General features: G+C 39.3%; 1 protein-coding gene across 1 annotated transcript in view; it reads right to left on the reverse strand.

Annotated features, from left to right (window-relative positions):
- Positions 1–1,079: 1,079 nt before the first annotated feature.
- Positions 1,080–13,659, reverse strand: part of LOC126470278 (nonsense-mediated mRNA decay factor SMG7-like) — a 212,297-nt gene continuing 199,717 nt past the window's right edge. Inside the window, exons 20-21 of the mRNA XM_050098027.1 lie at positions 8,243–8,449; positions 1,080–4,917 (exon numbers count right to left, since the gene is read on the reverse strand). Of these exons, the coding sequence (XP_049953984.1) occupies positions 4,822–4,917; positions 8,243–8,449 (303 nt within the window). The 3' untranslated portion in view covers positions 1,080–4,821. The remainder of the gene's footprint in view (positions 4,918–8,242; positions 8,450–13,659) is intronic.

The raw sequence follows: 13,659 nt of genomic DNA on the forward strand, positions 1-13,659 counted from the left end.
TTTTTTTCAACAAATAAAGCATCAATGTTTATCACTCACTGTCACCTTCCACTCTGAACAGCAGATGCAGTGAAATATAGCCAACAGTACCTTTTACTCAACTACGCTGGCTGCTACAGTCTCGTGCCACAATTCTTGTGTCCGGTACTTTGGAACTCATAAGAGCATGGCTTTGCACCAATATTAAATCTAGCCTTAACAATTTTGTTAACACAACTGGTGACAGTGGCAAGTGCGAAAATAAGTTTTTTGAAGCCTAAACTGTAGCTGATGACAGCATTTGGCCAGGTGCAACTGTGTGGGCTGGCAACCCGTGTCAACCGAACATAGGTAGTTGAATGTTTAGCCACGTCTACACCGGACATGTTGTACTGTACTGAACGTATTTCCTCAGTTTTGCTTGGCTTGATGCAGTGTGGCCGGTGTGGGGACAGCTTTTGAATTTCAACAAAGTCATGCAGGATTTCACTGACACCAAAGCAAAGAAAATCTATTATACTTTTTGCAAGAGAAGTGAAGTTACAACTGTTTTTGTAGCTGTAAATTGCTGCTTTTGACTGCTGTTTTCTTTTAAAAGGAAATGTGAATATCAAGAGTAGTAGGCAAGCATGGCATGAAATCACTTACGCTACTCATACACATCTGGCCAAAGACTTTTTTTTTGTATTTCAAATACTGTTTAATGATTCATTAAAATGTAATAACCATATTATCATCATTTTTATGCAACAGATTTCAGCTAATTACCCAGAGGAACAATATACTGCAATTTGTATTCACAAAGAGAACTTTTACATAATTTGTATACGCTGCAGTACGCAAATGTACTTAACAGATCAAACTGAAATTATAGCTTCATTTCTAAAACTAGATGTTGCTTCACAGCACACAATTATTATGCAATACTGTCAAGATTACTCTTACTAAATCTGTACTCAACCATATGAGACTTTGGACAGAAACTTCAGGTTTTTTTTTTTTCCTCCCCCCCCCCCCCCCCACATGTTCATGTTGACATCTGGTAACAGAACTTCATAATAGATGTATTGGGTTAAAAACAAGAGATAATTCCATAGCCGTTTAAGTTTTTGGAATAACCATTCAAGGAGTCCTTTATTTTTTCCAGTTTCTCTCCGACGTATGAAAAAGTAACAAAACTTCACATGAAAAGTTGTCTATAGAAAGGAAATTTTTTATAATGCCAGAAAACATTAGTGGTAAATATTTGTTTTGCATTCACATCAAATTACTTTGTTGTAAACATTACAATAAGGGTTCTTTCAATAAAATAAATCTCTGAACAACTTTACACAAATTATAAAAAAGTTTTTTATTTGGTGCAGCTGTTCAACATGTCTTTGTTACAGATACTTCCTGTAGGATTCAATTCCAGACTAAAAATACCAGTATATCTCTCGCACTCTCTCTCTCTCTCTCTCACACACACACACACACACACACACACACACACACACACACAATTTTAAAGACATTTCAAACACAGAAATTGAAACTACTTCCATGAGAGTGGTAATTTCCCTTACTGGGATAGTACAGCAATATAAAACAGTTTTGACAGTATAACAAAGTTTTATGTTGTAACAGGTTTTCGTAAAACATTTAAGCTAGACTTTGATAGGAACTGAACATAACTCGACATTTTCAGGTAAAAATTTCAGAAAGGGGGGGAAAAAAGAATTGTTTCACTGTGAGCTGAGTTCTGTACTTTTTCAAAATAATTAAATTGAGTAATTGCAATATTGTCCCCCAGGTGTGCTGCAGTAAACAGCCTAAATGTAAAACAGTAACAAAAATTAGTACAGAGCAGACAATTCAACTGATATATTCTATGTTGTATATACTTGTTTACCACTGTGTTTCCTGTCTAATATCACAATTCTAGAACATAAGAACTATGGTAAACTCCTGCACTTATACTTACTGACTATTCATTTTGCTTTATTATCAAATAAAAGCTAACACAAATTTTATATTTGCAAGACAATCTTATAGTCCTCTAAGACATAACAATCCATACATCCTAACAACAATATTGCTTTTATGTAGCTACACATTTTTGACGATGTGAATACAAAACAATCATGCCAATTTCAAACCTCAGTATTTGTATCACTAAAATATATCTATCAAACATTTGTGCTACAAGTAACAGTTTTAACATCAGGAAATTTTAATACTGACACCCTGCCACAATTCAAATTTCTCAAACATGAATGAAATAGATAAGGATAGCTGTACCCTCACATTGGTAATTGTCTTAACATACAGTAAAAACCTTAAGAGACAAGAAGATCCATTTTATCAATTACATCAAGCACTTTCAACAGTTGTTATGAAGAACAGTAATGAACACAAATTATGAGAGTGAAAGGAAATCACTATAATGCTATAATTCATTCATGATACTTAAGTTATAAAGGAAGATTAGAGTTTAATGACCTGTTGCCTATGAGGTTGGATAATTAAACAAGGTTTTTGACAAGTTATTTTACAGAATTTTTTTGGTATAATTAGTATTCTTTTTTTTATCTCTCTACACATTCAAACAAGTACAGTTTCTTAATGGTACTATGTACCTTTTTCTGACGGCATTTGAGGGCTCATTAAGGAAGTTTGCTGAGAATATGTTTATACAAAAGCTGGGAAATGGTGAAACGTAAGAGCCAAGTGCTGTTTCATACTGATTTATCTAAAGAAATGGCGAAGAGCTGAAACTGGAAAACAAAAACGTTAAGAAAATAAGAGTGTGGGAAGACAACAGAATAAAATTAGGAAGAGAGACAGTAATGAAGTGAAGGATGATGAAAAGGAAGAAAGATTAGTGATACTATGGAAAACCAATGTCTTACCACAGTGCCTATTCTCTCACTAGGAAAAGATAAAGCAACAAAGAAAAATGTGGCACAGAGCAACAGGACTGAGTGCAGGAACATATGGTTCAGTAGTTCAAGATCATGATATTTGCAGCGACCTACTGAATTTGCATCAAATCCTTTGAAAATTTCCAGGTGCTAGGCTATTCTGACACCCCCCCCCCCCTTTCCCCCAACTCTCCTCCCCATTATTCTTTTTTGTGCACTTGACTGCAAAGAAGGACTCTTTGATGCAGAGAGTCAAGTTTCCATTACCTCTTATTGTGGTCCATTTTTGATAAGTACATGCTATTTTATCAATGTCATTCATGTTTATCTTTCGCTTTCTGTTTTCCTCTTTAGAAATTTATAAAGCATACTATATGATTGTTCAACATTTATATCAGCCTTTAAAACATCAGTACAACAACTGGTAGGGCGGTATAGTATACATTTTCATTTTTTACACCACAGTGTTCACATCAATTGTGAAAGATATGCTTAGATGGAAAAGTGTGTACATGTTTCATTAGCTCAGATACATATCTTTAAGTATTTGAATTACTGCAAATAAATCATTTTACATTATTGGAACTGAGAAAATATGAGACAAAAGGATTTAAGATTTAACAAAATCCTCTTTTTACAAGCAACATTTAAGAAAACTTTTCATTGGTGCTAGAGAACTCTCTACGTAAGTTAGAGCAAAAGCCTGATAAGTAACCACATAATATCCGTCACGTGACTTCCCATGCACACTAAAATATTAGCCAATGAAACTACATAGAAAATATCAGACATTAAAAATTTCAGCTTATGAAGAGCATAGTTCTTTTGAAGTCAAGACAACAAAACTGAGTAACACAGTGGTCTTAAATCTTAACACACAGTACTTCATAACAGACTGACACAAACACTGAAAGGAATGTTTCAAAAGGAGTTTTGGTACAGCACCAAAACAACTGGTACTGGACAAAATAAAATGCTACTTACTGTTTGCCACTGACTGAACGAATATTCTGACAAAAGTTTAATTTTTGGTCACCATGTTAACCACAAAAAGCACAGAACTGTTACAATTGTTTCCATCTGTACACTTGGTGCATGCTTCAATGCAACTTAACTAAATCATTGACTGTTTTCTGACAATGTACCTCGTTTGTCAACTGTTTATAGAACATCTCTTTTCACATACTCTCCACAACTAAAACTTGTTTGTCAGAAGCTCTGTTACACCTAAAATTCATCTGTTTTAAGCTTTGCCATATTACAAACTTGTCATACACTAGGTAATACTTAAAACTGAGTTGTTACCAACTTGTATGAGGAAAGACAACATCTACTGACACCCAATTCAATGTCTGTAAACAATCTTGTATTTACAACTCCCATTTCCCAAGAAACAATTTTGATAAGGAAAAAATCTAGTGCCAGCTTGGGTAGCAAGGGAGTCTCAACTGAAATTCAATCTGTCATAAAAAGCAGTCAATTCATATGTGCCTCAGTTGTTTTTACGTGGTTCAACAATACTGTATCAAGTATTTCTGGTACTCTCAGACTGAAAGCTTACAGCACCATTACCCTATGAACTTACCGGGTGCATGCTGCACACGAGCATCTTTTCTTCATTTGGATGGCTTGAATGTAGTATGTTCACCTCATTACATACAATGTACTTAGCCTCAGAAGAAAAGATCAATATTAATCGACTCCAAGTGCAAAACATGAAACCTATACTTGCCTGACACTTATAGCTATACTTTAGGTACTGTATTATAAAGTATGGATCACTGCATTTTGTTGACTTTAAATAACACAGCGATACAGCATTTCATTACATTTACCAGGCATCACAATTATTTTCATGCTTCAAAAATCTGGCAATTATATGTAGTTAAGATTAATGCCACATTTGTTATATTCCTGAATAAACAATTATGCTAGTGTTTCAAGTTCCCTTTTTTGAAGCTGGTCCTTCACGAAGTCGCTTTTGTTGCTCCAGAAGTCTCTCGAGTGGGGATGGGCCTGGTCCTGACCACAATGACTGCAACACAAAATTGGCAATTGAGTGTTAAGAATACCTTTCCCCTCAGAATACTTACATTATACAGGAGTTTAAGTATATCTACATCTACATCGATACTCTGCAAATCACATTTAAGTGCCTGGAAAAGGGTTCATCAAACCACCTTCCTGAGAGACAATCTCCACTCCTTCCAAATTAATAATATAAGCATAGACCAGATGTGGCTTGAATTAAGAGAAACAGTATCGGCAGCAATTGAGAGACTTATAACAAATAAATTAACAAACGATGGAGCTGATCCTCCTTGGTACACAAAACGGGTCAGAACACCCTTGCAAAAACAATGGAACAAACATGCCAAATCTAAACAGATGCAAAATACCAAAGACTGGCAATCTTTTACAGAAGCTCGAAATTTAGTGCGGACTTCAATGTGAGATGCCTGTAACAGTTTCCCCAATGAAATTTTGTCTCGAAACGTGGCAGAAAATCCAAAGAGATTCGGGTTGTATGTGAAGTATGTTAGCAGCAAGAAACAATCAATGCCTTCTACGCCCAATAGCAACGGAAATACTATCGAAGACAGTGCTGTCAAAGCAGAGTTACTAAACACAGCCTTCCGAAATACCTTCACAAAAGAAGATGAAGTAAATATTCCAGAATTCAAATCAAGAACAGCTGCCAACATGGGTAACGCAGAAGTAAATATCCTCAGAGTAGTGAAGCAACTTAAATCACTTAATAAAAACAAGTCTTCTGGACCAGACTGTATACCAATTAGGTTCCTTTCAAAATATGCTGATGCATTAGCTCCATACTCGACAGTCATGTACAACTGTTTGGTCGACGAAAGATCCGACCCAAAGACTGGAAAGTTACACAGGTCACACCAATATTCAAGAAAAGTAATCCACTAAATTACAGGCCCATATTGTTAACATTGATACGCAGCAGGATTCTGGAACATAATTTGTGTTTGAACATTATGAATTACCTTGAAGAAAATCACACACAGCCAACAGGGGTTTAGAAAACATCGTTCTTGGGAAACACAACTAGCTCTTTATTCACATGAAGTGTTGAGTGCTGTTGACAAGAGATTTCAGATTGATTCTGTATTTCTTGATTTCCAGAAGGCTTTTGACACTATATCACACAAGCAGCTTATAGTGAAATTGCGTGCTTATGGAATATCGTCTCCGTTATGTGACTGGATTTGTGACTTCTCTGACAGAAGTCACATTTTGTAGTAATTGACGGAAAGTCATTGAATAAAACAGAAGTGATTTCTGGCATTCCCCAAGGTAGTGTTATAGGCCCTTTGCTGTTCCTTATCTATATAAATAATTTGGGAGAATCTGGGCAGCTGTCTTAGGACTTGGATTTCCTGGGTAAAAATACACTTTTACTTGAGTGAAAATAAATTTTTTCCATCTTAAGTGACTATATACGTTCCCTCCAAGCTGTAAACCTCATTCCAGTAAAAAACAATGCGTTTTGGAGAGAACTTTGACGCTCGGCAACATTTACAGTGTGTACTTTTGTATTACGAAAGTATAAACACGAATTTCTGTACTTAACAGCACAGTAGCCTCCAAAGCACTGAAATCAAAATTGCAACGTGCTTTTATTAGACAATCATAGCTTATGTCACGTGATCTTGCAAGCCAATGACAGCAGATTTTCAGAGCATAGGACATGCGGTGTAGTCAGCCCATAGTAACATTACTGTCAAGTAGTGCGAACACACAACTAGGAAAAGTTCATGGTTTAAATTAATATATAAACAGTATGACCACAAGAAAAGCGAAGCTATCACCTATAATATTGATTGTCAAAACATTTTGCTGTTTTTGGGAGTAGAGAATGTGATTTAAGGATAACTCCCATCTTCACAGTTCCGGAAAGCTGGTGAGGGGAGGGCCCAGATGGGCTGGGTTGTGAAGCAGTCACTAAAATCAACCATGTTACGATTGGCTGCATGTTGTGCCACAGGGTGGTCCACTTTGTTCTTGGCCACAGTTTGACAATGGCCATTCATCCTGGTGGACAGCTGGTTGGTAGTCATACCAACATACAAAGCTGTATGATGACTGCAGCTGAGTTGTTGTATGTCATGGCTGCTTTCATAGTTGGCCTGGCCTCTGATTGGATACGACAAGCCTGTGGCATAGCTGAAATAGGAAGCGCTGGGTAGGTGGATACTGCAGGTCTCGCACCTGGGTCTTCCACTGGAATATTATGTCTATGGCAAGAGGCTGGGATTGGGAGTGGCACAGGGATGGACCAGGATGCTGTGGAGGTTGGGAGGGTGATGGAACACTGGTTTAGGAAGAGTGGGAAGGATCTTTGGTAGGATGTCCTTCATTTCAGGGTATGGTGTGGGGGGGGGGGGGGACACACTTCTTTGTAGCTGGTTCTTGAGAGTGGAGTGAGAGTGTGTAGTGACATGGCATGGGAAATCTGTTTGCAGACTAGGTCTGGGGGATAGTGTCTGTCTGTGAAAGCCTTTGCGATACCTTCAGCATACTGGACGAGGGAGTTCTCGTCACTGCAAATATGCTGTCCCAGGGTAGCCAAGCTGTAGGGGAGGGATTTTATGGCATGGAAGGGATGGAAATTGTCAATATGCAGGTGCTGTTGGTGCGTTTATTTAATGTGGACAAAGGTGTGGCTGGAGCCATCAGAGAGGTCAACATCCTACCTCCCCCACAGCCAGCCTTGTCCTGCCATCATCTATTCCCTGCATGCTCTGCCAGGCAATGCTGACTTCTCTGCCCCCACCCATATCCTACTATCCCTTTCTCTCCCCACCCACCCACCCACCCACCCAACTCTGTATTCCTGCTTCCGTTAACACACTACACCATTTCATTCTAGCTGGAGATAGTGGTCATGGGTGTGTGTGTGTGTGTGTGTGTGTGTGTGTGTGTGTGTGTGTGTGTGTGTGTGACATTAAAAAAGCTCTAGGCAGAAGGCTACCTTCATTTACATATCAAGACAGAAATTCTATGGTACATGCTAAGATCCACAAACTGATGTAGTAAATTTGGACTGGAAACTTATGCAACACATTACATCTCTACCTTCTTATCCTACTATTATCAATCTTCAATTACTGATTCACAACTGCATTCAGTACTGACTCTCTGGGAATCAACTTGCGCAAACCACCAAGAATCTCCATGCCTCCTCTTGCCCACTTCATTCATCCATTTTGTGACTGATAATTCACTTGTGATGCAAATTTCATTTTACTTTTTCAGCCACTGCCATGAGATAACATTTTCCTAATCTTGCTGCCCCTCCTCAAAACAGTAAGTGGAAAAAAAGGGTCACACACCTGAGTTCCAAGTCCACTTGATCCACTAGCACTCATCAGGCCACCAAAGCTCATTCCCTGCTGCGATGACTGAGTTGTTGATGGAGTGGCCCACTGTGTTGAACTAAACAGGCTATATGTGTTGTCCCCACCAGGTCCAGAATGACGGGTAGGCATAGGGAATAATGAACCACCAGGAGCATAGCTACCTATATTACATGCTGTTACCTGCAACAGATGGAACAATTCATTAATACCATAATCATTAAAACTTTTATTTTGTTTAGTATTTTCACTGTCTTTACAACACGAACAGTTAGAATTGACATTTAATCTTCAACTCAGAATGGAATGAGTTAATGATTATAATTTATACCTGTAGACAAAGACAACCTGGAGCTATACATAAAATGCATGAAAGTGCCACTATCCAATAAATAACACCAATTTTGAAACATGTAGCCCAAGAGACAGACTCTTTGCCACATGCTCTATGCCACAAATAGATAAGTTTTCATATAAATGTTTCATGAAAAGCTATAGACACTAGTTCTGTAAACACAAATTTCAACACTAATAAACCCAACTTTAGCAAAATGTCAATGCATTTAATTGCACGATATGTAAACTCATTCTACAATGAAAGGTACTTATAATTTGGTAAGATTGAGTTTGTTGTTTTTTATGTTGAAGTACAGAGAAATATTTTCTATAGCTTTTGATAAAACATTTTCGTGAATACTCTACACCTGTCAATGGTAATAATGTGCCAAAACCGACTGGGTGATTATTTTATACTAATTAGTATCATGACTTGCAAACATATTATTAGTCACATGATTATATATGTCCACTGTCTGTAAATTTGAGAAATATTACATAACTTAAGTTTTTATTCTTATTATAATATCCCAATGGAACGTGAATCTCTCTAGAAGGCATTGATCATACTTTCAAGAACTCTACCTAGACAGAATGAAATGCCCTTCTTCAGTGTGTGTGAAGTTAATTTTGAAGCTATAGACCATATATTTGAAATCTGCAACATAATTTGGACTCTAATTAGCATCCTTACAGTATAATTGTGACTACAGATTCACATGTGATGGAATCAGATGATAAAGTATCTTAAAACACACACAAGAAAAAACATTCACCTATAGTGATAAGTATAGTTCATTAACACAGCAATAATAGAGAATTCAACAGAAGCACTTATCACTAAATCACCAGTTACACAAAATGTTACACACACTACTACTAGGCTTAATGAGTGTGTTCTCTGTAACTAATTAATTATGGTTTTGTACTGACATTTTATACCCTGAATCAATCTATGCAGCAATGTTAACGGTATTAAACATTTTGTTTTTACAAGCACTTTCCTCATTATTCTTAATTCAGTCACTTAAATGGTTTACATCCTTACAGCCAACTGTTGTCCAAAGTCCTTCACCATGAAATAACACGCAATAGAAATAAAATAACTTTTGTTTCTGCTCACTCACTGTTAACCACAACTTTTCACATAACTATATATTGCATAGAGGAGGGAGTATGGGTCACCTAACACTGGCCCTCTGCATTCGCTGAATTGGGTGGGGACAGGAAATCTGATTCATCGCTGTGGAAGGATACGCTGAGGGAAGGTGAGAGTGAGTAGTAGTGGCAAGACTTGACCTGACTACTGGCAGTTCAGAGTTAACATTGTTTCTCTCTGCAACATAGCAGTGGAAACTGGGCCCCAATTACTTCTGGTCTCTATAACTCTTGCTACACCTAAATCAAATCATACTCAAATCGTTTGATACCATACTGAAAAAATACACAGAATAAAACTATATCACAAAATTTCTGGCCCTTAAGAACAAGTCACCCCTAGTTGTGACACAGACTTATCACATTTGGTTTTGTGAAAATTATCAGAGTCTAATCTAACACCCCTGATGAACTACACTGGTGTCCAAAACTAAAGCAACTAAGCACTATTTCTCCATCCTGTCTTTAATTCATAACATAATGATACAAGCTGTCAACAGATGTCAGTATGATCGTGTTCTGCATGGAAGATTCTGGTCAACGGACAACCATGGTAATGAAGTCAGGGCTCCTATCAAACAGGGTAGCGTCTGCCGGGTAGTCCTACATCCACAATCACTGTGTACACAGTACACAGTCACAGACAGTGTAGTATGGCACAGAGAAGATGCCTACGAGACTTTATGTGGTGGAGGGCCATAGGAATAATGGGAGCAGGGCAGTTGCAAACCGATAAGGCCCGATGGCTTAATGTGAATTGTTCTGTTGTTCCTCGGGTGTGGTGACAGTTTAGAGGGACCAAAACTATATCCTGAAAACCAGGGTACGGCTGACGTGTGACATCAGCAAGAGATGACCATTATTTGGCTGTACGAGCATGACGGTAGTGCCTTAGAACTGCACAGCAACTGGCATCTGATCTCGTAGCATCCACTGGATGTTTTGTATCGAGGCAAACAGTTTACAGAAGACTTCGACAGAGTGACCTTTATTGTCAGAGAACTTCTGTACGTGTACATCTGATGCGTCTTCACAGAAGGGAATGTCTAGAGTGGAGTTGTCAACATGCCATCTGAACAGTCGAACAGTGGATCAATGTTCTTTTCAAAGATGAGTCCCAATTTGGTCTGTATAGTGATTCTCAATGGATTCGCATCTGGAGGGAACTAGAATCCGATTTTGACACCCAAACATTGTGGAAAGAGACTGATATCAAGGAGGATCCCTAATGCTGAGGGCAAATATTATATTGACCACTATAACACCTCTTTATGAAATTGTACGGGTGAAATTGTCAAGTTTTAACTGCTGTCAGGTATTGTGACAAGATCTTAGGACCTCAAGTGCAAGATACTGTGAGACCACACTTCGTAATGATGGGAGATAATACTCGACCTCACGGAGCGTGGGTGGTTGAAGTTTTCTTGGAAATGGAAGATACTGCACATGTGGCATGGCCTGCTCGCTCTCCTGATTTGAATCCCATAAAGCATGGCTGGGATGTACTAGGGAGATGGGTTGCATCATGTCAGTATCTGCCATACACTCTCCAAGACTTGTGAGCAGCTCCGCTGAAAGAACGGATGTTACGGCACCAACATGAGATTGATGACATAATTCACAGCACGCCTCATTATTGTCAAGCCTGTATTGCTGCCAAAGGTCGTCACACCCTATATTGAACACATTAACCAGTTGTTGGAATGCGTGTGCAAATCCGTTAAGTTGGAAGACATTTTCGTCTACCATTACGCATGTTGCAATCGTTTACTTTCTGTATTCTTTACAGTGTTTCTACTTGGCAACCTCCCGTTCATAATGTTTTGTAGCAAAATAACGCAACCTTGCAAAATTTCTGTTTGTTGCTTTAATTTTGGATACCAGTGTATTTCAGAACAGCAGATGCACTTCATCCTTGTAAGTCAATTTGTTTACAGCCTGTTTCGGTCACTTATCATCCTCGTGCTACCCAGGACCCTACAAATGGCAAACCAGAAGAAAAAGTAATGAAACACCAACAGAGGATACAAGATCCAACAAAAGTATCCAGTTAAACTTCAGATACTTAAGAAAAAATTTACAATGGCACCATGACATGCATGCCTTCATGTATGAAGGATAAAATGGTCATGGTCAAAATGTGAATACATTTGATTTAGAGTTATAGTACCAAAGCAATAGCTTGACCAACAGCACCCAAAACACTGGCAGTCCAGCATACAAGTATGATCCAACACGTCACAAACATAAGCCAAAGATCATACTGACAAAGACATTACATGTGCATAGTTAAGAGAGAACCATTCCTACCCCTAATACTATGTTGTAAGTTGGTATAAAAGTAAATCAGTAAAAATGGCCATGATGAACGTAGGGATATACCTGCCAAGAAAGCAGCTGGAGGCTCCTGGGACACGTGTGACTGGGGACACACTCTCCACACTACAAGAAAGCTAGCCACAGGCAGAAGATAAAGAGAACATTGACGATGTGTCTATCAACCAACGACAGATGCCAAAGAATAACAAGAATAAAAAAGGTGGGAAGGACAGAAGCCAGACTGCTGGGGGGGGGGGGGGGGGCTTGGAGGGGGGGCTCCAACCCCTTAATTGGCCGACAAAGCTAATGTGTCCTACGTCATACGGATGTGTAAAAATCACTGTCACGGGTAAAATGTAAAACCAAATCAGCTGCTTTGGTGTTGTCTGCTACCACCAGATGTAGCATGTCAGCAAGTTTAAGGTTTTGCTGTAAGGTGGCCAAATTAGGGCAGTCCAATAGGATGTGAGCCACAGTGAGACAGGCACAACACTGGCAGAGGGGAGGATCCTCGCTTTGGAGGATGTGGCCCTGGGTTAGCCAAGTGTGACCAATGCGAAGCTATCAGAAGGCGCAGATTCCCTGCCAGAACCACAAAGGGAAGACTGCCACACAGTTGCGGTCTCCTTTATGGTTCGCAGTTTATTCGAAGAAACCAGGGACACCAACCCATATTACAAGCCTCCAACAATTATCCTGGCACCCCCATTTCCAAAGTTGGTATCTTGGTAGCCAACTTCCCCAACCAGTCAGCATCTTAATTTTCTGGTATCCCAATGTGACCAAGGCTCCCCCTGAGACAAATGACTGTCAAGTGTTAGTGGAGGTCATACAGGAGATCCTGGGTAGTTACAACCAATGGTGTCATGGAAAACACTGATTGAGAGACTGAATACTCAAGGAGTCACTGTTGATTAAGAATGACTTGCCACTGCAAGAACGAAGGCAGTTGAGGGCTCAAGCAATGGTCACTAATTCTGCAGTGATTGCACTGCATCCATCTGGCAGAGAGCATAGTCGCTACATCTTGCATGTGTGTAGGCAAATCTGGTTTGTCTGTGGAGTCATCAGTGTATACCATGTCTGAGCCTGGAAATGTATCAAGGACGTCCCGGGACAGGTGGTGAAAACCCATAGCTCTACTGAGTCTTTCATTCCAAAGAAGAGGTCAAGGCAGATCTAAGACCAGGATACACCCCACGGGGGTGCATGTGATTTCTCCTTGTTCTCCATGACATGAGGTGACAGGAGATAGATGGGCTTCAGAGCAGAGCCTCCGCATGTGAATTCTGATCATGACTCCAGACTCTGGCCTCTGTTGTGGGAGGTAGCTCTCCCTACCAGGAAAAAGGACATGGTAGTTTGGATGCTCAGGGGAGCAGTGTATGTGTATTGCATAGCTGAGCAGCAGCTGTGGGCAACTGATCTGTAGGAGAGGAACACCCACCTCCACGAGTACACTGTTCACAGGGCTGGTCCGAAAGCCACCTGTCACAAGTCGGACACCAAAATGGTGTATTTGGGTCCAGAATCCATAATGCTGAGGGTGATGCTAAGCCATACGTCAGGCTCCCACAATC

The sequence above is a fragment of the Schistocerca serialis genome, chromosome 3, assembly GCF_023864345.2.
Source record: "Schistocerca serialis cubense isolate TAMUIC-IGC-003099 chromosome 3, iqSchSeri2.2, whole genome shotgun sequence".
NCBI lineage: Eukaryota > Metazoa > Arthropoda > Insecta > Orthoptera > Acrididae > Schistocerca > Schistocerca serialis.